Source organism: Falco naumanni, chromosome 16 (genome assembly GCF_017639655.2).
Source record: "Falco naumanni isolate bFalNau1 chromosome 16, bFalNau1.pat, whole genome shotgun sequence".
Lineage (NCBI taxonomy): Eukaryota > Metazoa > Chordata > Aves > Falconiformes > Falconidae > Falco > Falco naumanni.
Window position 1 is genome coordinate 6,394,708 of NC_054069.1, and position 26,461 is coordinate 6,421,168.

The following is a 26,461-nucleotide window of genomic DNA, read 5'->3' on the forward strand; positions in this document are numbered from 1 at the left end:
CTTTTCATCGTATTTAAAATGAGCTTTCTGACATCTGACCTCCGCTCCAAACACGCAATATAATATTCCCGTCAGAAAATAATCTGAATCAGCAAAAATCACAACGCTTTTGTTTGTCTTAACTTGCAATTCTCTACACTCGGTTGACCTGCTTGGCAGTGTTCCTTGTGTTTTGTCCCCGTTGGAGGCAGGGCTAGAGAATTTACGCACAGCTTTCCAGTTTTGTACTTTGAATGTCCACTGATGGAGGGAGAAAGGGAGGAGGGGGGAATTAATTTCTGCTATAATTTTATATTCAGTCTTCCACGTTCTTCAGTGTCACGTGTAGGGTGTTCTTGCAAATTATTAAGTAGTCATGCTCTGCTCCCTCGTTAGAAAATACACTAATTCAGAGCTTAAGTTCTCCCCCCTGCTTGTCATACAGCATTGCATTCAGTCACATCCTCAGCAGTGGCAGCTGCAGCTGCTTGCAAGCCCCATCCCACACGCGTCCCCTGCTTCGGTACCTGTGAAGCCCAAGTACCATCAGTCTGTTGCCGTTGTGCCTTTTTGTTTCCGCTCTTTGCTTCTGAGAATATCCTCTGTCGTGACCCTTTGAGGAGAGCATGCCATTAAGGACACAGAGAGGATGCCCTTTCTCCCCATTTACTTTATATAAAGTAAAAATCTTCCTGATATGTCCGCATAGAACAGCATTTACTGGAATACGCCTCGTTGTCCGATAGGTTTGCGTGTTGGAAATGGCTTTAGCAGTCCAGTGAGAAAGTCCTTTTCTTGGATCAGGTCCTTTGGAAACGTACACTAAGAACCTTTAAAGAGCTTGCTCGCTCTGTTCATCTGGGGCTAAATTACCTGAGTCCTTGCTTATTTTTGTGTGAGCATAAACTTAGTTGAGCCTTTTCAGATCTAGATAAATTTCCAAAATGCAGCCCCTCTGCCTTTCAGGATGGGCACATCTAACTGGACTGCCAGCTCTATTTAAGCAGTTCCAGTTTAAGTAGATCCAGCTGCTATTTGACGTGGTGATTAATTGCAAAATTCACCCACAATATATTTTTATTTACTATTATTTTATAAGTAATGCAGCCTTCTGCCCACCAGCTCCATTCTTATTTGGAAATAACAGCCGTTAGAGTAAGACAGGTTGGTTGGTTTCTCTTTCTTAAATCTCCCAGAACAGCCACAGCTTTCCCTTTCGTGTTGTCCAGCAGTGAGTTCTGTGCACGTTCCACCTGCGCCGTGTGTTCTTCAGTGAATGTGGGAAATGGACATCACAGAGCCACAACACTTGCAAGAGGGGAAAATGTGGTTTCAATTAAAAATAAACTTGATCTCACTTGCGCTCTTACGCCCACATGCTCACAAGCAGCAAGATGTGTGTATCCATGTGATCTGGTCAGGATTCCTTGCAATGATGGATGTGGGAGGCAGGGGTGATGCCTGTGGCGGCATCTTTGCGTCTCCTGGGTCCTTCTTCCCTTGGCGGTGCACTGCTGGCTTTGGCTGTGCCTCTCGAAGGTTTTTCTGGCTGTGCCAGAATCGGTCTCTCCATCTGCTTCACTCCTCTACCCCCCACCGAGTCTGGGAGCCGTCAGGATTACCTTGCCATGAGCTGGGATCCGAATGTCCTGTTAATCTAGATGCCACCTACACCTTCTATTCTTGAAGCCCTTCTCCCACACCGTGTTCCTCCCAGTGCTTTCACGCCTGGATGCTCCCGTTCATTCTCCACTGACATCAGCCGTCGTGTTTACGTGGTTTCTGTGGGCGGCAGGGGGGAACGGTCCCCTCGTCTCCTGGAGGCTGAGCTGAGAAGGGGCAAAGAACTGAATGAATCTCGAAGGCATGTGGTCCCCCTGAGAGAGGGAGAACCTCAAAAACCTTTCTTGTGGCCTGAGGTGGTGCTGAGCCCGGCTCTGTACTGCTCAGCTCCCAGGCTCCGCTCTGTTGATGGCGTTGGCCGCCTCGCAGGAGCTCGATGAAGGGATGCTCAGCAGCAGCCATGAAATACCCTTGGCCTTGCTTGTGCCGCGGGGTCTTGGGCCTGTCAAGAACAGGTGAAGCTCTTATTATTCTGGGGTTTGCTTTTATGGGCCTGATGGCTTGCTGTGGGAGAAGGTCTGTCCCTTGGGAGGAGCTGCAGGAAGGAAACCAGCTTGGATTTGCGTGCCGACAGCCCTGCGCTGCCTGCTGCTGGAAAGGAGACGGCTGCTGCCAGCGCTGGAGTGTTTGCCTCCCAGTGACACAATTCCTGGACACGTGAGCAAAGCGCAAACCAGCATGGGCGCTGCGTGCCGGCTTTGCGTGTAGGGTGTAGGTGGGGGGGGGGGGCTCGACACAAGCTGGGAAGAAGCATGGCTGCGATGGGGAGCATTCCTCTGGGCAGCGCTGCTCATCTGAGGGCTGCGCCCGGCCTGCAGCGCGCCTATGACGTTCAGATAACCCTGAGGGAGTGTCTCAGCAAGCAGAGCTGGGGAGGGGGGAGACTTCAGCTGACAAACCTGCTCTTACCTCCTGTCAGGGAACTGTTGTGCAGCTGGGGGGTGCATCCTGCCAGCGCAGCTCCCGCTAAACGCAGGGTGCTGTTCGCCTGCCCAGGTCTGTGCTAGCAGGAGCAGCGCCTAGGTTGGGCTGAAGCTTTGCAAGACTAGAGCTTCCAGCTGTTGGCTGCGTCGCTGGTGGAGCTTTTCTGGCCACATGGCTGCGTTCTGGTCTGCAGAAGGTCCTTCCTGTACGTGCGGGTGATCAGGTTTTGCAGTGCATGTGTGGGTGTGGGTTTGTCTTTTTTGAGCCGTCACTGACAGTATTTGCTGTCTGGGGCTACCTGCTCCTGCAGCCTTCTCCCAGGCACTCACCCTGTCCTTCCTTCCAGTGCACCCGCTCCTTCGTGGCTTGCTTTCCACTCTTCAGCTCATCTCCTCCCTGCCCTCGCTTTGCTCTGTACCAAAAGGACTTTGGGCTGAAGCTTCTCAAGGCTTATCCTGGCTGTTCAGGGCTCTGGTGCAGGGTGAACAGAGGCTGAAGCTCACACCCACAGGGACGTTACGTGCCGAGTTTGGCCGCGGTTCCGAAGCTACACACAGATTGTAAAAGCCTAATTGGCAGAATTGGTGCGTATGCATTCTGCTTTCACCCCGTGCTGAGAGTTGGCTGCTGCCCCGTGTGCGTTGTGTTCCCGTGGCAGCCGCTGATCCATCTCTCGGGGTTCAGGGGACACCGGCAGGGACAGCTCGGCTGGCCCAGGGCAGCGCTGTGCCCGGTGGCTCTGCCAGGGATTTAAAAGCTCTGACCTAGTCTGCGAGTCAGGATTTATCCCGGGGAGGGGGAGAGCTTTCTCCTGTCCCCGCCAGGATGAGGAAGGCTTAGCCTTTGCATTTGGGGGAGGGGGGGAGCGTCTTCTAGAGAGCTTGTGAGGTGAGTTGAGGTGACGCCTGAAGGTGGGCCCGTCCCTGGCTGGGCTTGGGCTGCTGGTGGTGAAAGGCTCTGGCTGGGTGGGAGAGCAGCCGCCGGCGCCGGGTTCTCCTGCCCTGGCCGCAGCCTGTCTTGGTGCCGCTGGGTGAGGAGCGACGACAGCCCCGTCTCCCTGCGGCTCCTGTCACCCTTGGGTCTCTGGCTGGCATCTCCGCTGGGGTGGGTGCGCAGGCAGACGCGGTGCTTCCCCCTCCTCGCCCGGGCCACTGCCCGAGGCTGTAGCAGGAGTTTCAGGAGTCGGCAGAGGAGCTGCGGGAAAGCAGCCAGAGCGAGATGCTGCATGTGCCAAGCTTGGTGTAGAGCTAAGGCACAGCACCGCTGGTACGTCCCGGTGGAGCCCAGCGCCTGCTCGGCACTCCTGCACCGCTGGTACGTCCCGGTGGAGCCCAGCGCCTGCTCGGCACTCCTGCACCGCTGGTACGTCCCGGTGGAGCCCAGCGCCTGCTCGGCACTCCTGCACCGCTGGTACGTCCCGGTGGAGCCCAGTGCCTGCTCAGCACTCCTGCACCGCTGGTACGTCCCGGTGGAGCCCTGCGGCTGCTCACGGGAGCGTGGAAGACGCTTAGCCAGGTGCTCAGTGCTCCTGCAGACCCGCTAATGCTCTTGCAATGTGTCTTGTGTCCCAGTGCATCATACGAACTGCTCAGCTGCAGCTGTTTGTGGCCAGTCGTAGCCGAGGTCGTGACACAAATGCCGTAGGGACAGCAGTTCCAGCGTGGGAGGACGAGGAACCTGCTGGGGACCACACTAATTTTTGCTCGAGATCTCTGGGCATCGCACTTTTCTTCCTGTTGGAAGGGTTTCCTCAGTAAATGCTGAGGGTCACAACAGCGTTGCAAAGTGATGTTGAGAAGAGTTACTGAGATTTTTTTTTCCACATACACGCATACATCCTGACGTTTTGTGTCAGGTAACTGCTGTGGCAGTCCTGTAGAACTGTCGTGTTTTCCCTGTGTTAGTTATCTTCTGGTCTCTGATGCTCCCTCTGTGAAGAGCACGGCATCTTGCTGCCCCAGAGCCTTTCCTGGAGTTGCTCGTTCTCTCTGTGAATTTAAACTGTCTTTAAATCCCCAGAGAACGAGCCTGGTTCACCTCCAGCTTTCACCCACCACAGGACACAGGTCTAATGCTTCGGTCAACAGAGTAAGATGAATTTTTCGCTGCTGTTCCCTGCTGTTCTAGAGGGAAGAAGCCTCTCGTCTAAGGGGAAAGTCCTAGATTGTCTTAGACTAAGTCAAAGTAAGCCTATTACAGCCCAGATCAGGGTAAAAGGTTTTAAGGGGAGTCGTTAACAGGATGCAATTAATGAGTGTCTCTGTCTTGGTCTGTTGCTGGGAGTGAGGCTTTCCTCCTCGGCTCTCCCACAGCCCAGCTGACACTTGCTGTCCAAGTGAGGAGGGGGAGAGCAGAAAACCTGGGTGATCTTGCTGCTTCTGATTCCGCAGAAGAAAACACTTTGCCTACTGGTTTTTTAATCTCACCTTAAGTAATTTTGATTGAGTGTTCTATTAATGAAAGCGGAAAGTGCTGTAACAACCCTGTGGCAGGATTCGTCCCGTCCCTACAAAGACTGCAGCGTCCCGTGCAGTACCCTGAGCCTTTGGTCTGCCTTGAACCTGGGGGGAGGGGGGGATGCGGGATGCAGAAACGCAGCCTCCTGGCAGCTAGCAGGGTAACTAGCTCAGCAGGACCTCGCTGGAACCTCCTGCTGCACCAGGAGCTTCCAAAAATCCTTAATTTAGGAAGAGGCAACGAAATCCCGATGTGGTACTGATGCCTACTTCCAAGCAAGACAGTCCTGTACACCTATGGAAACAAAACCGTCATGACACTGCATGGTGTAACCATATCTGTAGCATTAGATTGTACTAATGCAGTTTTTGTTTAATGAAGAATTAAATCTGTGGTAACTATGTGTGGTCCCGACCACATAAGCAACTTTGAAAAGTCTGCTCTCCGTTCCCCGACAGCTGCTCCTGCGCTCTCCGGAGTGGCTCTAACAGGGACCCAGCCTAATTTTTTTTTTTTTTTTTTGTAAGCTTTTTCTCTACAGAGGACGGAGATTTAGTTTAAAGAGTTTAAGAGAGTGTTTTTGAGTCTGTTTCTTTTAGTGGGAACTTGAGCTTTGTTTTTCCCAGCAAAGAGTTGATTGCATTTTTTGAGGTTTTTCCCCCAGCCTGTCCCAAACTGCTCTGCATTGTAGAGCGGCCAAAACAAACACTGTAGAGGATGGACAGAGAAGGAATGGGTTTACAGGTAAGAATTTTATGTGGAGTTAGAAAAGTAGGTGAGCAGACCTTTCTCCTTGACATAGTCTTTTTTTTTTTTTTTTCATTACACAATTTTTTTGGGAACAAGAAAAATTACAAAAAAATTTTACATAAATAATCCTGTTACTTGATGTAACAGGAGATAATGAAACACCTAACCTCAAGGAACTTCACAGCAACTTTGGAGCATTGGGGAAACTGTTCCACTATGATATCTAAAAGAAAAAAATAATTTCTTTCTATAGGGCAATAATTCAGATCCCAAGCAGCTCCCTCTGTAAATGCTCTTTCTGGTCAAATCCACACTGGTACTTCTCAGCGGAGGTTTGTTCCTATGCAGCGTTTCTACGGTTTGGCATTACACGATCGGCATAAAACTGCTTGTGTCACCTGTTGACTAGTGCGTACTGATAACGTGGAAAAATGTCAAAACAGTAAGTTTTGAGAATAACTTTTCCCTCTTTCAAAGTCAAGGCGATACACTGACAGATGAGCTTGCCTGTGTCAGAGGCGTGCTCCTGACATTCCATGGCACAGCAGGCAGTAAAGAAATGCAGCTTTTTTTTTTTTTGTTGAAGCTATTAGAATGGACAAAGCATTCATATTTGCCTTCGCAAGTCAGTGGTATCAACTGCCCCAATATGTCAAATAAGAGGTAGCAAATTTCAGTCTAGAAAATCCAGCCTTCGCAGCAGGCATCCGTTTTCTTTCTTTTGTCACTTGGTGCCTCAGAGAGAAAACAACCTCCATATAATACAAAAAGAGGCCACTAAGAACACAAGAGTGGCAGTGGTTGCTTTAACTCGCTAGATATTTAAAAATGAAATGCACATATTCTTTATTTTGTATTAATACACTGTAATTGCTTTACAGAGTCCAGAGTTATCAGTTGCATGTAAATACTACAGATGAACTTGCCAAACCTGGAGTTCACAAAACTAGTGCATTTATCCCAAAGCAGAGACTAAACCCTCTAACTCCTTAAAAAAATACATTAAAGAACGTACCACACACACACATATTGCACTTTTCTCCATATGAAATTTTTACCCCATATACATCACACCAAAGTCTCTTCAAAGGAGTCTGTAATACAAGATAATAAAGCTAATAATTACTCTTAACAGTAGTGTACACAGTTCTCTAATGTTAGACATAACAGATTTGAACAAAAAAGCCACTTCAAAGTAGCACGAAGTGGTGCCCAACGGATGCTCTGCCGTATTAGAAGGCATTAGAAGCCTTTTAGTCTAACTGGCTTAAAGGAAATTACATGAAATGTTAAATATGCTTTTGGTTGAGGGGAAGAGTCAGTCTGAACTGCATTAAAAAACACTGTAGCTTCCCCCTTACCAGTGCTGCAAAGCTCAGATGAGCTTAGACTAGTTGGCACATCCTGGTAAATGAACTGCAGAACTCCAGAACAGAATTATTTTTATCTTCGAGTCCTGAAATGTACAGTATCCTGAAGCTGGATGGGGAAGGAAGTGGTTATAGTCGTGGCAGTAACCCACCCCCCGGAGAGGAACCGGGCTTGTCTCCATCGGAGCTGCGTGTCCCGTCGGCCGTTTTCACTATAGTTCCTTGAGTGCTTGGTCAGGTACGAAAATTCTAGGAAGTGTTTATTATGCTGTGGGGTAGGGAAGAAGGAATGAAAGGACAGAACTCTTTGTTGCCCCCCCCCCCCCCCCTTTTTTTTTTTTTTTTTTAAGTAGCAAAATGCCTGGTCTGTTATGCTGCAGCGTTTGTCAAGCTGTTTCCCTTCCCGTTGTTAGTCACTTAAGGTGTCATGGGGGTTTCTGTGTTCCGTAGCTATTTACTGTGTCAGCGGAGTTCCCTTTGGGAGGCAAACCGCACAATAAACCCCTTTTCTTTCTATTTCAACTATTTAAAGTAGAGCTTCCTAGCCCCCTTCATCTTGCATCACATAAGCAGGGTATGGATGCGACCCCTGTTCTTCCAGCTCTCCTTTGCTGATGCCTTGAGAATCACTTGTGGTACGAGAGGTAGAAGCTGAGCGCTTACGGACTGAGTCCAGCTGCACAACTGGACCAGTATCACAACTGGACCAGTATCAGAGCAGGCTACGGAGCAACAGGAGCTGCCTTCTCTCTGCCTGCAGCAGACGGGATGCCAGGTGCCTTCTGTGGGTTGTTAAACCCTTCGTCCTTCACGCAGCCTGCACTGCAGTGACTGAAGTCCTACTGTCCCGCCTTTAAACGTGGTCTTATTGCTGTAAATGCTGGCCAATTACCCACCTTTCTACATCCCCATTATCTGTGGCATCAAAGACCTTAGCTCACCAAACTTTCCGGCAAACAGCGGCGTTTTCTACGTATGTGATCAGCACAGTTTCTCTGCCGTTCTTTGTGCTTTAAGGAACCTGCAATTGTGCTTAAATGTCTGCTCAGAAAAGGGCTGAACTGTCACCCTGTGAACCTCATCTGTCAGCCTGTAATGTCCCCCCATACCTGAAGGCTAGAAATAACCCCCAAACCAGAGATGGAAATTTTCTGCAGAGTCCTAAACAATCCTCCTATGACTTCTGTTTCATGACTGAAAGTTCTGGAGGCACAACTGCTTGTTGGGTTTAGTATTTTTGAAATGGTTGATACATCAACAGTTCGTGATGCTAAATATTGCTGTAATACTTTCCATGTTATATATACATGAGCAATCAAAACACTCAGAAAGTTAAACATTATGTTCCACATGGTGGAACGTGTGCTCTGAAGGGACTTTGGCTATAGCAAGGATATAGATGGGGTATTTTCTACTTTCTTCAGAAAAAAGCATATAGGCTGATAAAGAACTGAAAAAGGCACAGCACTATCACTTCACAGGGGTTTTTTTAAGCTCATTGTTTTTATCCTTAAGTTCTAAAACCCTAAATAATTGTCCAAATATACAAAGCTCAATAAACCACCAGCAACACGTACTGCAAATTCAAAACACAGTTTGTTTGCTTGCTTTTAAAATGCAACCAAAGGACAGATGGATCCTTTCCAGTGATCGGAACTTCTCCAAGACAGAGCCCTCCACAAAGGCCCGCCTGCAGAAAGGGTTGATTTCAAAAGCCACCCAGGTGGATCCTTCTTCTTGATCTTTTTTTTTTTTTTTTTTTTCTCTCATGCCATTGGCTGCAGCTCTTGACTTTTCTCATCATACTTCTTACCGTCTGTATCTCTGTTAGCTAATCCTTTATCCTTTAGTATTCTGATCCCCACCCAGAGGTCTCTAAAAACCACTGTGGTGCCCTGTGTCAGTTCCAGGTGTATTTTGACAAAGTCAAGATGTCACTTAGCAGAGATCCAGAAGCATCCCTTAGCGGACAGTTAAGAGTTCCTTGGCAGGCCTGGGAAATACTGTTTCCTTGCTAGCAGGAGGAAGTGGAGGCTGCCTGAGGTGCCTGGTGATCTCTGAGACTTCCCACGGAGTAGTTCCAGATCAGTAGCTTAACCAGCAATCAGATGCCGAGGTGCAACTTTCCTTCGATTCCACCTCACGCTACTGTTTCCAGAGTATTACAGTTGCCGTCAGCGCAGACCCAAATCTACCCTGAATTTCAATGAAAACTATTGCTTTTATTGCCAAGAAGTACAATGCAGTGTGCACTCATTCTTGTTTCTCCAAGTGAATGTTAGGTGAATGCTGACAAACTCCCCAAATTTTTTTAAGGGGGCTATTTCCTTCCTCTAAAATTCACTTTTTTTGCCTCCTCCTATGCAAACTAGTTCTTTGTGGGATGAAACTGCACTATCTGTTCTCTAGCCCCTGCCACCAGCAAGAGGAGCTTAGTGGCCAAACACTTCACGCCACCTCCTGCTTTTTTTTTTTTTTCCCAGTCAGGTGGATTTTTAGTTCCCCTGTTAATTCAAGGGTTGAAAAATAACCATGAACTTTGGGGTAGGAACAAAAAAAACCAAAAATTCACATGCTTCTCCATTTGTCCTGTCTTCCATTCTCATGTTAGTCATCCCATGGCATTAATTCACCAGGACGTAGCCGCTGTGCTGGGGATCTACAGTCTCCATCATTTCACAATCAAAGAGTCCAGGCAATTCCGAGAGGGTTAATGCATCATAGTTTGACTGGGACTCATGAGATGCTGAGCTGCTCTGGCTGTCGGGCAATGCTACACTGCTCTGTTGTGCTGGGTCCATGGAATACTGGCACTGGTCGGGGTAGTCTGGCTCAGAAGAGGTGACAACAGGCAATTCACAAGTCTGATAGGAATATTGTAAGGACTGTGGTGGCTGCTGCACCTGAACCGGTGATGACAACCGTGACGAGCTGGTGATCTGGGAGGGTGGCAGTGGATCCAGCTGTACCTTCTGGTATTGACTGAGGAAGGGGTCGTATTGCATTTGTTCTGAGGAAGGCTCCATCACGGGGCTCAAGGGCTGCTGCAAGCTGAACTGGGCCGATTGCTGCGGCGGCGGCTGCTGCTGCTGCTCCTCCTGGCATGGAAGTGGCAGTTGACTTGACCTTGGGTATGAGCTCTCAGCTATTTGCATCTGGTTAAAATAGGCCTGCAGCTGGGACTGCTTCTGGAGAAAGAGTCGCTTCTGATGCAGCCTGAATCAAGGACATAAACAGCAATTATTTTTGCCTTTGGAAGTGTTAAGGCGCAAGCACGAATCGTGTATACTAGGCACTCAAACAGTTCCAGCAGGGAGTGAAGTACAGAACTGGAAAATTGCTGAGCAATCTCATTTATTAAATTTTACAGCAGACCAGATTCTTCAGCTTTCAGCAAACGTGCAGAGGGCGAGTTTATACACCTTCTTTTTGATAACCTTTTTAATCGTTTAGTGAATTTTTCCTGTGTCATGAAGTTAAGCCCATGCATTGTTTAAATTCGTTTGCTAAGAATAAGATGCATTGTATTTGTGTTTGAAGCCAGCTATTCCCTGCTCGGTGGAACCTGGGAGCCGAAGACTTTCAGCGCTGCTGGCCACTAATGGAAATGAACAAAGCCTCCTTCCCCTCCCATAGTCTTTTTTTCTCTTGAACTGCACTGCTCCCTGTGAACTTTTATGAAACTCCATGTTTTTGACTTTTTACAAACAGGAAGAATTTACAACACAATGCAAGGTTATAGCTACCTTTGACAAATTCCTGTGATACGACAAAGTGGAGGTCTCCTGCCAGCCAATTCCCAAAGCGTGCAGAAATAGGAGACCTACTACTGACGCACGCTGACAGCATTCAGAAAATGAATCTGCTGCTTCTCAGCTTATTTCTCCATGCAGAATTCCTATTCTTAAAGGAGTACACCAAGCTGCTCTCAATGCTGTTAGTTAAGTTCTTGATTAGCATTAATAACTACAATTGTCAGGAGTGGCCATAAGCTACAAAGTAATTACAGATTGCTTGCTTTCTTGAAATCAAGTAGTATTTTTATAGCCTTGTTCCTCAGTCTCTGTTCCAGACAGCACGCAGCTAGGTTGTTACTCTCCCTTCTCTTTCTGTGATTCTTTTGCAAGACTCAGAGATAGTAACTGTCTTTAGTACTTATCTTGCTTACATGTTTGATGATTACCAAATTATGAGCTCATAAAGTGCTTGCAGCCCTTTAACTTGGCAATTAAAATCTTGTCTGCTATAATACGTGCAGTTATACGGGGACACTTCAAATCTACTCACTCTGTAACTTTTTTCAGAGGACTGTCACTTCTAAACTGATCGTACATGACAAGAAAAAATTGACTGACTTCACTGTAAAACTGCAGGGTCACAGGATCGAGGCAGGAAACACCTCAGTGCCTGCAGGGCTTCCCAGCAGGCAGGAACAGGCGATGTATGTTCCGATTTACAATAAATACAGCAACACGGAGGCTGTAAGCAGTGGGTGGTTGGGAGGACGAGGGCAAAATTAAGTACAACATTCTTAAGTAGTAGGGAAGCTTCCTCCTATGCTTCTGTAGGCCCATCAGCACTAGAGGAAGCATGAGGAGTTGCTGCATACCTGCACCCTAGCAGCGTTAGCTGATGAAGAGCTCATAGCAGAGAAATTTGTAAACAGGTGGCTGGGCTGTTGTCCCTCTTTTAAAAAAGGAGGACTGTGTCCTTAGAAATTTTCAAGTGAAGTTTCCTTTTTCAAAGAATTTCTAAATGGACAAGGATTGTTCCAGTCCTTTTCTTACTCTTGAGTAAGAACAAATAACTTAGCTCCATAGTCTGCAAGCTTCTTACCTGTGCTCCTGTAATTGCTGTTCCAGACTCCGGGGCAATTCTTTGCAGTAGAGCTGGCAAGTATTCTGAGCTTTTGATAGTAGAGTGGGTTTCTGCAAGAAAGGCAGTGCTGTTTTACATTGCATTCGATTTAATGCATTAGTCAATTAAGCAAATGAAAGACTGTCTACCTTTATGACAGTGTAACTGCTCAGCTCGAAGCTGTCGATAGAACTAAGATCTAAAACTACAGCCGCTACTGCTTATTGGCTTCCAACCCTGAGACAAAGAGTGTCTTTGCATGATAGCATGTACCATGAAAAGTGCCATAAAAATCCACAGAAAGATTCTTCCCAAGTGAAAGAGAAGCTGTGAGCTGGAAATTTTTTTAATAAACTAAAGTTATATGAAAAACTGTTAAAAAAAAAAAAAAAGGTATGTGTGTGTGGGGGAGAGAAACAGTGAGCCCCAGGGGGTCAGAAGTGGCTCCTCAGATGCTGATGCGTAACCTTCGTAGGGTGCAACACCAATAACAGGTGTTCACTGGCAGTTACTTCAGATTGCTTTAATACTACTATACAGTAACAGACTGAGTAGGAAAACGGCAGTAATATGCTTTTTGCATAACGAGGGTCAGCGTCTGACAAAAGAAAAAATACAACATAATTTCCAATTCAGCCTCTGGCTGATTTTCCCGAGTAGTAAGATCTAAAAGTCTGCCGTGTAGTAACAGCAGCTGGTTTGCTTCCGTGGAGGTGAGGTGTGGTACCTGGAGCCTCTGTTGTAAGTACTGTGTTTCTAAGCTCTGCCGTCTGGATAATAATGGGGGATGTGCACCGTTAGGGAAAGCAGATGCAGCTTCCTGCTGCTGCTGAGATGCTTCCTCCTGCAGAGAGAAGAGGAACAAGTTTCATCCCCAGAAGAGGCTTTTCTGCCTCAGCCCTTTCTTTAAGGATTTCCCCTGACAGAGGTTTCATAGCTGCCACATGGACTGGTCTCTGGTGTCACTCCCCACTTTCACTGCACCGTGAGGAGGCTGAATTACAAAGCTTTGAACTGTCTGTGCTACAGAATGGCAAGGGCTTGCATCTGTAACTGAACGGTGCTATATACAATGTATTTTCTGACTTGCCCTCCGAAATAGGAAATGCACAGGGTTAGAAAACCACCCAAACTTTGAACAGGCTTTCGTGCAGCTCTCATTTCACAGCTTCAAAACAGAAGGTGAAAAGCTCTCAGCAGCAGTGGAGAAGCTGTGCATGGAGCAGGCACCTCTAGTAAGCTGGAGAGTGCTGACAGGGGAACGGAGTGAATTGTTGTCGTGAGAATACCGTAAGCGCTGCAGCGTGTTTACGTCAAGTGAGAGACTCTTGTGAAAACGTTACAACTTTGTGGCTGTCAGAATTGAAGTTTTTCAGCAGTCAGAAAACAACAGCTGGAGCTTTAAGAATAGCAGGCTTCAGCTGGAACAGCAGGTGCTTACAGTGCCCGTGGACTTCTTACCCATTTTATTCCTGGGGTTTAACAGAAACTTGTTATTCCTGTTTGCTGTGACCTGTTCCATTTGAAACAAGTAACCAGGAGCACGGTAGAAGCTATTTAGCATTTCACTATGCAAATCAGGCTAACCATTACCACTCGGCCTCTGTGCTTTTTAGATTATACCACACCAGCTCCAACAGGGAAAGATGTTCAATCTAAAACATCTTTCAGATTAAAAGCAATAATAAAACGTTGGATTTGGAGAGCTAACGAGGCCACCCCACCGACACCACAAAGATGGTAAAGGCCAGCCTGCAAATGCTCATTCTCTATTCTGTGGAAGACAGGAAGGAGAAGAGGGAACTTTATCTATAAATTAGCTCTTCTCAGGTCTCCGGAACACTCCATCCATTCCTTATCTGTCCCAGAGCATTAACACCTGAAAGACAGAGCTTGATTTCTGGTTTAAGTACCTGCGGAGGACTATTAATGAGGTCCTGCAACTGGGTGGCAGCTGACGTCAGAGAAGGTTCTTCTTCTGATCCCATCTGTTCATACAGCAACTGGACTTTGTTCAGTTCCAGGATTCCTTTGGTTCGTGCCAGATTCTGGAGGTGCTGTCTAAATGCTACAATTCCTGGAAAAGAGTTGAGCAAAACGCTTGTCAGAAAGTTAGTTAATTCGTATCTGGTTAGCACAGCAACTGCAAAATAAGCTGAGTAACCACCAAGTCTTGGTGCTCCCGTGTATGCAGTACATATACTACTACGTCTAGGTATGATGTGTCACGACAATGGTTATAATTACCTTGTGTGAGGGATGTGTCAGAAGCTCTGCGCCCCTCTCGGAAGCTGACAGGAGAGCGGTTGTGAGCCTCTCGCTTTTGGGAGGTGAGTGCCTGCATGGCTGGATTGGCAGGTCTCAGACCTATGAAAGGCGTTGTCATTCTGGGTGCTTGTTGGTTAGTTAACACCATTTCTTTCAAGGAAGGGGTGTCTTCCAGAAATTTAATATCTCTCTGAATGGATCCCATGTCATACTCCGAATCGATACTGCCCAGAGATGAGTTTTCATCCAACGAATAGACTTTCCCTGTGACAAAACCCAAAAACCAGAATAAAAGGAAAGTGCAGCAGCAATTTAGCAAAGCAAAGGAAGCGTCACAGGCTCCAGCTATTCCTGCCTACAGTGGCTTCTTAGAGGAAATGAAACAAACAAAATCAAGTTTCTTAAATTACAATTTACTTTAACACTTGCAGTACCAGAACGGGGATTTACTGCTGGTTTTTAGATTATCACAGCGATAAGATACTACGCAGCTGATGTTCACGGGTTTATTTTGTTTGGAGAGTGTTCAGTGTTCGCTCCCCACCTTAGATAATCCTGACAAGGCTTGGTCATCTCGCTGGTTTTGGAATACATGAGAACCCAGAGGTTTTTTGTTTCCCCACTGTCCTCCTCTGCCAGCACATCTTTAGGGGATGAATGATTTGGGGACATTTGGTTACATGAAAAAGAACGAGCCAACTTGCCAGACTTCACCAGTTGCTGTTGAGGTTGTACATGACTGTAGCCAGCTGTGTATTTTGCTGCTTTGGCTTTATACCGTCTGTACAGCAGGTTTTGGGGTGTTTTGTTGTGGTGTTTTTCCCCTTGGCCTTTATGGCAAATGCTAAGTCAACAAACCCAAGAAACTCAGTCTTGTGCTTGTGACTCTTAAAGCCTAGTGTTCTTCAGCCTGGGAGCGCTGAGAGCATGACACAAGCCTCGAGATGTCCGCGGTTGCGTACCTGTGCCTGGCACCAGCACCAGCTGGCTGGTAACTTCTGCCAGAGTGTGACGTCGCTTCCCGCAGCGAGCTGCTTGAAGGGCTGCAAAGGCCTGTGCAGGGTCATCTTCCGACTCTCCTTCTGTCTCTATTCCTTCATCAATAGAAGTCTCCATCATGCTGGTAGGCAGCGACTGGCATCCCTTCCTAATCACCACGGGAGGCACCGGGTCTAGCAGGCAGCCATTCACCTAAAGGGCCCAAGGAGAAGGTGGGACAGCTTTCAAACAAGTGCACAGAGGGCCACCCCAGAGTGCAAGAAAACGCTGCCACGGCGTAGGCTGAAGGCACGCTGGAGGTCTAAACGTGGCGTGAAACCTCCCTATAGCCTACTGAATTACGTAAGACTTGTTAAGAATTGCATGTGACAAATCCCTCCAGGTAGGCTCACCACTGACGTTCTTGACTCCCTGAATCTAAATACTCTTATTTCCATGGTACTGTGCTCTCCAGGACTGCTTTTTTTTTTTTTTTCTCTTTTCTTTTTAAAGTTATTAATAACCTTTGCCAGTGTAGTCACAGATATAAAATATTTTATGAAACGTACAATATTGTTGTTTCCCCTTACTATGCCTACCACGCTCAGATAAGCATGATGACAAAACAGTCTTGTATTTAATTCTGCAGCATTCTTGCGGAGATGTGTTCAAGAAGAATACAATAAATGCACCCTTTCTAGCAAAAGTCCATTTGATTCATGGTGCTACTCTGCAAACAAAGGTTGCCTAGAGGGGCTGTGGAATCCCCCTCCCCGGATTCACTCAACTTGATAAAGCACTGAGCAACCTCATCTAGCTTTGAAATTAGACCTGCTTTTAGCAGGAGGTTGGACTAGAGGGCCTTTAGAGGTACCTTTGCAATATAAAATTCTCCTAGGATTTTAATTCTCTTTTTGTTCTTCAAACCAGTTTGTCCTGAGTCTTTGTGTACCTTCACTAATTCTTTGCCATATGCAACTACTTGAGTTTCGAGGACCGTAGCCTGCATGTCAAGCAGTTTTGGGCTGGGTGTTCTGTAATACCTCAGAAGCTCTAATTAGTTTCCCGTTCCACACGCCACTCCGACCGTTTTGGTAGGATCAGGTTGGGTAAAATACGGATGAAAAAACACCTTAATTTAGCATAAAACCAGGCAGCACCGCTACAGGTGATTTTATGTAAAACTGTCAATGAACAATTCCTGAATTTTCTTTGAATTTCTGTGATATTTTGAGCATCAGTAAAACGATGATGCTTACACAGGGAAATTCTGCATCTTCTGCCTCTATTTTAATTTAATGGCTTACATGTTTAAGCTTAATTGCTTGCACACCTTACTTTCCATTTTTGACTTTTCCATTCAAATGCCTTTTACTGATCTGGCAGCAAAAGTGCTGGAAAGAGTGTTTAGTAAACTGTTGGAGAGGAAAAAGAGAACCAATACCACGTGGGCAGTTGGCTCTCGGCAGTTTACCATGGCACATGGATCAAAGCTTGGAAGCCTTCAGCAGACAAGTTCTATAATACTTAAGACACTGAATATCCCCAAGTCAGGTGTGATTTGACACCTCACTGTAGTCACCATTTGTTGATCTACTCTGGCCAAACTGCATCTATAAAAAGCAAACGGGGGATGCAAAATAAAGTTTGAAATGTTGATTTCCAACTGTCTTTTTGCTTTCTAGCTGTAAGAGTCCACACGAGGAGTTACTTAATGAGGAGAACGAGAGCCACACTTATCGGTGTCGGTAACTAACCAGTAAGCGAGCAATAAAAGCTTCAAAATGGCAAGCATGAAACCAAACCCTTCGCTGGCACCAGGCGAAGTACAACATGCTGAAATCGAAGTGATAATGTGACAATATACGTGAGGGAACAACAAAAGTTTCACGAGAAGAAGAATAATACACTTCATAAATGTGTAAGCTATTGCCCCTTCCTCACCAAAGCTCTAACTGGTAACTGGTAAGCTTCCTCCTAAGGTTCTGTTATACCTTGCTGGTCTCATTTGTATGAATACTTGGATGAGCAGGTTACTCTAGATACTCAGCAGTGAACCCTTTGTATTAGAGGCTACATATATATACACACACACATATATATGTATTAGAAGCTATGAAAACGTATTTCAGAAGAAGAACTCCCCCAACTTTTGTAGGCTGATTTTTCTTTTACAAATGACAGTGGGGTAAGGTTGGAATGCAAGCAAAGAATACGAGAGCCAGATTAGCAATCAAAAACCCACAGCTATTGAAAGATATGTGCAAGAGAGCTAGAAAAAGAATCTGGAATACCTAGAAATCTGATGCTCAGAGAATACTTTAAATTTAGAGAAACAGGCACAATATATTTTGTCCAGCTGATACAAGAAATGCACAAATCCAGTCTTTAGACACTAAAGGTCTTTGTGTTTGACTTGTCGAGACCCAGGAGGTGTACTTAAGGTCAATGAAGTGACATCAGTTTTGAATTAGCAATTTTTTCAGCCCTAACTCCACAGCACTTTGTGCTAGGATGGTGAACTCTGCCCTGTCAGAAGGAACTGATCTTCGATTAATTATTGAGGAGCTACAGCTACTACCACCAGCTGTGCTTTTACTAGGCAGTAATTTAAAAGGCAACAATCTTTTTCAGCCTAAATGATATTTCACAAAACAGTAGGGTGATTTTAAGCAGTACCTTTGGTGTCTCAACTCTTTCTTCCTCCATAAATGCTGTCTCTCCCTGGCAGCTGGATGGAGGGAATGAAAAGGCTTCTGCTCCTGAAGCTGAGGGAAGACCTGGAGACTGCAACAACCTTGCGTTTTGTGAATGCAAGTTAACTGAGGGTACCACAGCTTGTGCCTAAAAAAGATTTTAAGAACCCCAAAACCAGAACAATTTTAGGTGGAAAACAACATACGAAACCAGAAATTAAAAATAAAAAATCCCTAGCCCATTTCCAAAGCAGAAGAAGTGTAAGATTTATTTCCTCATTCTTAAGTCTTTAGACTTAAGAAAAAAAAACCCACAACAACCCACCCCCAAAACGCACACCAAACCCCAAATGTCATTAAGCTAACGACTTACTGAAGCTGAGCACTTGGCTAGCAGTAAAGATGGTGTTTGGGACACCGTGGTGCCCTCCAACTTCTGACATGCTAGAATTCCTTTTTATATTCAGTACAAACCCCCTTAATATTACCATGAGGGGAGACACTGGGTTAGTTTCAGTGACTTTCCTAACATGCACTGATTGATTCCTGTAGGAAAAAGTATGGGAAAGAATAGAGCAGGCTGGATCTGAAAGAAGACATTTGAACAGAGGGAGCACTGTTGAAGGTAGAGGTGTGCCTCAGGGAAGGTAAGCGTGGCACAATTAGGAAAACAGTGGTTTTCACTGTTTCTTAACCTTAATTTCCTGAACTTCATTATCCATACAACTTGTCTGTCCAAAAGGAAACAAGCAGCCTTATACAGGAGCCTGTGGTGCCACCACACGTGAAAACAAATTGATCTTGTTACTCAGGACCTAAGTGCAAGGTTGCAGTCCCAAGACTGTTCGCATATTACTGAAGTGGTAATATGGGTCTAAAGTACAGGAATTTGGTAAAGAACTACCTTCTAGGAGGCTTCGTCCTCCTCCTTGTTCATCTGTCTCCACCTGCTTTTAATATGCCTTAGCATTAATAATCTGCTTTTGAATACTGTGTCTTTCTGCCATTAGAACTACTACCTAAGAAAATAGCTGGCTTTAATCTTTGCCAGCCACATTGCTCCTGCACCTGTGTTTCCAGAGCTGAAGCAATTGCAACCGACTCCAAAACGTAATGAATGATGTCTTGCTGCCTCAAGTGAAAAAGGAGCAGCACAGTTGTGATGTATCCTGCAAGTTGAGTCTGGGCACTTGTTCTATACAACAGCAATCAGTACCTAGGAGGCTGTGAACTTCAGAATATTTCCTTGAGACCGTGACAAATCTGAGTCATCTTAGGCCAAGTCTTTCATGTTTTCAGTTACGCATTAATAGAAATCAAAGGCTATACAATGCCTGTGTATCTTAATGAAACAAAAGAACATGTAAAAAAATAATCTGAGAATTATTGTAATAATACACAATAAACCGTACATGACCTTTCTTTCTAAAGAAAATTACTAAGGAAGAAGCAGGCTGAATAGCCTTAGAGCCTGTGCTGAATCAGTCAGTATAATTAGAGAGGATACTAAGTGGACAGCCTTCCGCAGTGGAAGGGCTGGCACCAGATGTAAGGAGCACCCAGAATTGCTCTTGATAAAACACACGTGACATCCTTAAGACTTAAATCAATTAGTCAGTCATCACATTGGCTCTATGCACATAGAGGTTTTGCAGCCGTGCTGTGAAGTCTCCCATGAAACCGGACTCTTGCTGGGTCACAGGAGGAAACAGTGGTGCAAATCGTTTAAAAAAATGACATTATTTAGGAATAAATCTCTCAGTCTTGACTTATTAAGAGTCTCATGACAATTATACTTTTATAGGGTACTTAAGATACCAATTCATTGTAGTATCTTAACCCGATAGGTTGATCTTAATATTTTCTTTTGGGTACCTCTTTACTATTCTTTGCCATGCTTCATTTCATGGGAGACAGAAAGTGTATCTAGAGAACAGCAGGAGAGAAAGTAATTTTATTTTCAACAGGTCCCTTTAGAGCAACTATGTCTGTAACACTAAGTACAGCCTGCATGCCTTTAGCCCCCATGCTAGCAGGGCTCTCCATAAATTCAACAGCTCATTTGTCAATCACATTAAAGATACTGCAAGTGTTGCACAGTCTCCAGAAATGGTTTTCTCTTAAAGTTTTAACCCATAACTTCCCAGCAAAAGGCTTGGAATTCTCAAAAATGGAAGTGTTCCAATTAGAAGCACAAGCGCATTGCTTTGCCTTTAACTGGGAATTAAGGTTAAACCATGCAAATACCCACTAAACCCAAAACCATTGTTTGCATTTTAGGCTTGAAAATGCAGTCAACTTCCCTTTCTCATTTAAAACTTAACCAGTCCCCTCTAAATTCCTTTTTTTTTTTTTTTCCCCTGGGGGTGGGGAGGAGGCAGCAGAAGCAGTTGTAGGAGGCATGCCAGACAACTGATCTGTCATCATATAGCTCTGACAGGAGGTAAATCCAAAACCATCTTTCCAAAATGAAACTGCAAGTGTCCATACTACAGAAATCAGAAAATAGCAATGGATTCTAAGTGAGCCTATGTAGAAACACCGTTTTGAAAGAAAAGAATGTCTTGCACAGCATTAAGCCCACGTCTGCTAGGAATGAGCCCTCACCTTGGCTACTGTCTGCTCAGCAATGGTGCTCGGCCGACGCTGACGAGCATCAAGTCTCTGTTCCACGGGGAAGCTACTTCGATGTGATTTGAGTCTTTCCACTAACAAGTAATAGATAGCAGCAAAGTGGTTATAACTCTTGTTCTGCAGAGACTGAAAAAGAGAAGTACAGAAGTGTGGGTGCAGCCAACTATGCATTAGCTTTTATGTTCTACAAGACCAGGAAGAAAAAAAGAAGTGCCATGAGGGGTGGGAAAAGAAGTATTTAAGAGGCAGTGGCGTAGGCAAACTGGTTTGAAACTTTCAATTCACAACAATAAGTGCCAGGCACATAAAAGCATCAACCGTAGTTTAGCAGCAAGCTCAAAGGAGGTTGGTATGTTCTAGGCTGCAGCAGGACTTGTGGGGAACGTTCAGGTGCTGCTCTGAACCCGCAGCGATTTGAACCTGGAGAAGGGACGGAGCTCCAGCACCTCCTGAATACACTGGCCGTTCAAAAATCACTAGAAGCAACAGGGAATTAAGCCTCTGCAAAGTACAGAAACTTTCGCTTCTTCTAGCAGAAAGTACTCAAACTGGCGCATCCACCATGGTTTAAAATATCTGCCATCCTAAAGGACGTTGTGTTAACTCCATAGCTGGCATTTACGTTTGGTAAGAAACATGATTTGGGATTGGACAGAGACATTCTGCTTTTATGCTTCTTTTTGAATTTTATTTTCCACCCTCTTAGAAGTTCAAAATTAAGTTAATTTCAGCATATTTAAAATGTTTGCCCTTGTTAGGGTCTGGCCAGGTGAAATATACCAGAAGTTTTGTGGATCCCCCCCCATCTGTTGAAATACAGAATGTTGCAAACAACTCAGGTAACGAGTTCTAGTCATAAAGACAAAAAGGAGACTTTCCCCCCCCGGCACAAATATCTGTTTGGATCTATTTTACCTCAATAGTTTTCTGTTGGTCTATTCCAAGGCTGTGCATTAGCCGTAAGACCTGCTCATTATACTCTCCAATGGAAGGCTCATTCTCCTCTCCTGGTGGATAAAGGATAGGTCTCTGTGCAGGAACTTCTATGAGCATCCACTTGTGCTCCTTAATCTGAGCAATAGTTAAGCGTTTGGATGGGTCTAGGACCAACATTCTTCTAATCAGATGTTCACACTCTGTTGGCAAAAAAAAACCAATTACCAACCCCAAGTGGCGCTTGGATCTGTTCACCTGAGACCTACCAACACGGAGCACGACAACAGGAAACTGCTTTACTTCTGCCCTAAGTACATTTCCTGAAGGCTAAAACAATCTCTCAAAACAAGATTAAAAGTCCCATGAAGAAGGACAAAACCCCAGCTTCTTTAAATGCAAGGTATGCTTAACGATGCCATTCCTTCTACACAGCTCCCACCTGAGGGTAATAGTAATATTTAATACCTCTTTAAAGCCGCCTATGCTGTTCTAAGTATGGTACTAACATTAACTGATAAAGCTTCAACCAACCTCTGTGCAGTGTGGTGGAGAGTAGTTAGCATCCTTCTCCAGCACAGCTGGAAATAGCTTGTCCAGGCTCATAAAACAAGGGGTCGGCAAAACTAGGGTTAGTGTCTGGATTTTTTTTTTTTTATTGTTTTTTATTTCCACCCTAGTGGTCACAAAAACAAAGGTAAAAATAACGTTTCTGTGAATAGTAGCCAGTGGGTCTGCAGGTTTATCTACTTTAACTCCACGACCAAAGCACAATCAGTAGCTTCAGGTGCCAGAATAATTCTGAACACACCAAGCCATTGCTGCTTTCTGACTACTATGTGCTGGACAGCATTAAAACCATCACTTTTTAATTCAGATCTCAGTTGGTTTTTGGAAGATGAGGGCACAGGAGATGAACATGCAGTTTGCATATAATAGGAAGTCGGTGTAAGTTCTTTTAAGGGAGCTTATTATCAGTCTGCCATGCTTTTCTAGCTGACGAACACGGCTACAGTACCGTTGTTACAAGTCAGTCTCTTCAGGTAGTTACGACGAATCATTTAGAGAGATATTTCTGGCTATTGATTCTTGTTTATCTCTCTTGTTTCTACAGTTTTGCTAAGAGGCACACCCTTCCCCACTCTGCCTCACCCTGTGATCAGCAAGGGGAGCAGCAAACAGCTTGCGAAACAGCTGATCTGCGCTGCAGTCACAGCAATGATTGCAGCTCACACAAAGGTACCTGGATCTGGCTCGCATACCCATGTCAGCAAAGTCACAGAAACACAACAGAGTTCAGTGCCAGCCCCAAAAATGTGCCCAGGATGCCGAGGGGCTGCCGTGATGCTGTAATGGTATTGCTAAAAGCAACGAAGTGCACTATAGCTGCGCTGTAGTGGCTGTTTTCAGAGGTGGGGTGCAGGAGAATGAGAAAGGGGAAGACCAGCATGTTTTATACCACAGAACCCTTAACAACAGGACTGAAAAACATATTTTTCATTCCCTTTAAAAAAAAAAAAAAAAAAAAAAAGCACAGAGGGTGGTATATTGAAAGAGGACTTGATTCAGGAGGGTTGCTTTGAAGTAATCTGGTTTAGAGAGCCTTTAATATAGGGAAGCTGAAGGACGGCATCAAACCCTGTGTAAAAACGGCCCCACTTGTTCTCGTCTGAACAGGCATGAGGGGGAGTGAAACCCACCAGACAGTGCAACTGAGGGAGAGATCTCTCTGTCACAGATGGGAGTGCCACAGTCATGACAACGAGAACCTGGCATATTTTTTTTTTTTTGTTTAGCAGATGCGGTCGAAACCCAGGAAACACTCAATCCACAACTTAGGTTTGACAGAGATACCGCTCTCATCGTATTTTCTTTCCGTATTAAAATGTGTATGGCCTTGCAGGACAAAAGCTAACTGCAACACCAACGTGCCTCTCCCCCTGCATCCCTGTATTTGTGTTCACAGTGGGATGAGAGCTCCTTCAGCTTCCCCTTTGACTCTCCCTGCCCATGGGCACTGCAATCTCCACGTATTGCACAGGGAAAAATGGGTTGGTTTGCCTCGCAGCAGCCCAACTGCAAGGGCACACACCTCACCTGGGCTTATTTGTGTTTCTTTGCAAGACGAACAGTCTGCCATACCATAATCTAGCGTGCAGATGCACCACCCTTTGCTGTATTGCAGCTGCAACTACTCTAGAATTTACTCAAGCTTTACCACACCAAGAGTGTAAGAGGACACGCTGTTACCTTCTGACATAAAATAAGGGATCCTGAACCTTCCTTCCAGAACTCGTTGCCTCAGTATGGGGAGCGTTGGTCCATCAAAAGGTAATGCTCCACAGACCAAAACATAAAGAACTACACCCATGCTCTGTAAGAAAGAAAACAATTTCATTTTTCAAGCTACAAGCAAAGGCTCTGAGGTTGGCTAGCCAAATCCTGTCACAGAAAAAAATTAAAATTACGTTCTGCAGAAACAGCAAATGTATACAAAAAGGAGTCGGATTTGTGAAGATCCCTAAACATTAAGAACCCTCGGCTAACCCAAAACGGCCAGGCTTGCAGTACCTTGTGCTGGTAAGCTGGAGGGTAATGGGTTAGAGACTCTGGCTGCTAGCAGGAAGCTCCACGCAGATGACTGAATGATACCTGAAAAGTGAGTCCCAACTTCAGGTCAGAATTAGGGATAGTTTTTATTCATCTCAGTGTTGTTCGAATGAAAACAAACCTCAGACATCAGCCACTTCAAAATGACAAACTGTAACCTTTCACATCCACCGATTCGCTAAAGCCTGGGTAAGAGGCACACTGGTAAAGTCATCTCCAGGGGAACGCCAGCTAATAATTCTGCACTGCTGTGTGCGGTGCTGAGCACGAGGGATTATTTAATATGAGCAAAAGGAGACAATCTGGGCAAAAGCTCTCCTCCAACTGCCAGACTCATTTTTGAAAGCATGCAAGTTAATCGGCACCGAGAGTGGAAATAGTCTTGCAGTATATGCCAAAAAAATACAGCGCCACACTAGACGGAACAACCACACCAGACCCTCACGCCAATCAGTTGGCATAGACAGCCACAGCACTGGACTTCTCGAGGAAAAAGCAGGCCTTCACCATTCACCTCAAAACTTCGTAAGTACGTAGAGATTTTAAAATTAAATACGTATTTTTAAAAGTTGCTTTCTTCCTTCCTTAACCTGCCAAAACCTGAACCGTGCATGGGTGCATCCGTCCTGCAAGCTTAGCAATTTCAGCAGACCTATTCCGTGACTGGATGTTGTGGAGAGATACAGAGTCCTTAACTAATCTCAGAAGATGAGCGAAGATGATGTTTATTTTAAGTATAAACACATGTGCGCTTCTCTTTGTAGACAGGCAGATTCTGTTGACAATTTAGGATATTACATATTTTAAAGAATATTTACCAAAGTTCAGAGATTCACTTCTGACATTCAAAAAGTGCCTGTGCTATTTGAAACAGTAAGCATGGCAGAGGTCTGCTGTACATTTATTTACCAGTCACTGAAGGTTCAGAAAGGCTGTAGCCTTTTTTTTTTTAAAAACAATCTATCTAGCTACATATATATGTATATATAGATACATACATACACACAAATATGTGTATCTAAAAGCATGGTTTTCATTTGTTAATGCAATTAGAATAATTTAAGCTAGATTAGCAGCTGAAAGATGGCTTGCTACGAACTGCCCTGCTTGTGTTACAGGCTCTGACCAAAATGTCAGTGCCCGTGTTGTTACGCTGTGTGCAGCAGTATCACTGCAAACTCGAATTGTACTGTCCCTGCTGCTTTAGGATATGGATCTGTCATCGTACATAGCAGTATACTAACATTAAAAACCAAGCAAACAAAAAAACCCCAAAGAAAGCAGATCAGGAATGAAAGGCAGTCTCTGACAATGCACGACAGGTGCACAGAACTTCTTCAGTTCATTTTAGTCCCTTTTCCATTGTCTAAGAATGTGAGTTGCATCCTCTATCCTCTCCCATCAGAGTAGTACACCCGGAGACACACCAATTCAAAACCATGCAGCTGCCTGCAGTAGAAACATTTGTGACACAAATGTGCTTGTTTCCAGCTCAACACAAATGTGCTTGTTTCCAGCTCAACACAAATGTGCTTGTTTCCAGCTCAAAGAGCAAAGCAGTCATCATCTCTCCCGTGTTTCGGTGGCTCAGAGTCCCTTTAACCTCATCAAGAACTTAAGCCTTACAAGTTCAATTCCCACTTAACACGGAAAACTAAATGCACTGAAAAAAGCACAGTTCATGCATTCAGTCAGGAGAGCTTTTGGAGGAGCTACAGTTTTTCCTCTAGAGGACTAACGTACTCCTAGAGCATACATTTAATAGCCACCTGGATGGGTAACTTCAATTCCATTCAATGTTAAGAGGCATTTTATGACACTCAAGAAATAAAGCTGAAGAGGAACATCTTGTTGGCAGCTTAAGAAAAATCAAAGATGACTCCTTTATTCCAGCTTCCTAGAAGTTGACTTGAATCCAGTTAAAAAAGAGTAACGATACCCAGATATCCAGCTGGGGTCCCTCATACTGCTGTCCTTCAAAGACTTCGGGGGCTGCATACGGTGGGCTTCCACACCATGTCGTCAGAGGCTCACCATTCTTATAGAAATTTCCAAATCCAAAATCTGTTGAGAAATTAAGGGGAAAGTCACTCCAAACTCCAGTTGCGTGACAAAATAAAATTATATGCATGGACTAGGCCTGAAAGCTCACTTTCATTCATGACAGGCTCTATCACAAATCCTTTTATCAGTACTCCCACTGGAAATATTTATTGGGATGCTGCATGTCCTCTACTGCTATTTTCATGACAACTACATAATTACTACAACACTCTGCAAAACTTTACAACCTGTAGGAGTTTTGAGTAAACTTCCATCAGTTCGTTAAATCCAATTTTCTAAACACCTATCACTAAAATTCAACATACAAACGAACTTATT

At 45.0% G+C, this 26,461-nt stretch overlaps 1 protein-coding gene and 1 long non-coding RNA gene across 5 annotated transcripts in view; one reads left to right on the forward strand and one right to left on the reverse strand.

Annotated features, from left to right (window-relative positions):
• Positions 1 to 288: 288 nt before the first annotated feature.
• On the forward strand, positions 289 to 20,308 carry LOC121098188. Of its 2 annotated transcripts, XR_005831200.1 has the most exons (3): positions 289 to 4,614; positions 16,892 to 16,965; positions 18,455 to 20,308. It is a non-coding gene; the product is annotated as an uncharacterized LOC121098188 (long non-coding RNA). The 2 variants fall into 2 exon arrangements; XR_005831199.1 differs by lacking the exon at positions 289 to 4,614 and having other exon boundaries at positions 15,426 to 16,965.
• SIK2 (salt inducible kinase 2) overlaps positions 6,563 to 26,461 on the reverse strand; it is a 55,336-nt gene continuing 35,437 nt past the window's right edge. For 2 of the 3 annotated variants that reach the window (XM_040615866.1, XM_040615869.1), the window contains exons 5-15: positions 26,019 to 26,143; positions 23,720 to 23,843; positions 21,452 to 21,672; positions 20,510 to 20,662; positions 17,886 to 18,050; positions 15,191 to 15,419; positions 14,208 to 14,492; positions 13,874 to 14,037; positions 12,688 to 12,804; positions 11,940 to 12,031; positions 6,563 to 10,319 (exon numbers count right to left, since the gene is read on the reverse strand). In XM_040615866.1, coding sequence (XP_040471800.1) covers positions 9,728 to 10,319; positions 11,940 to 12,031; positions 12,688 to 12,804; positions 13,874 to 14,037; positions 14,208 to 14,492; positions 15,191 to 15,419; positions 17,886 to 18,050; positions 20,510 to 20,662; positions 21,452 to 21,672; positions 23,720 to 23,843; positions 26,019 to 26,143 — 2,267 coding nt within the window. In that variant the 3' untranslated portion in view covers positions 6,563 to 9,727. The remainder of the gene's footprint in view (positions 10,320 to 11,939; positions 12,032 to 12,687; positions 12,805 to 13,873; positions 14,038 to 14,207; positions 14,493 to 15,190; positions 15,420 to 17,885; positions 18,051 to 20,509; positions 20,663 to 21,451; positions 21,673 to 23,719; positions 23,844 to 26,018; positions 26,144 to 26,461) is intronic. The other variant, XM_040615867.1, reaches the window with a different exon arrangement.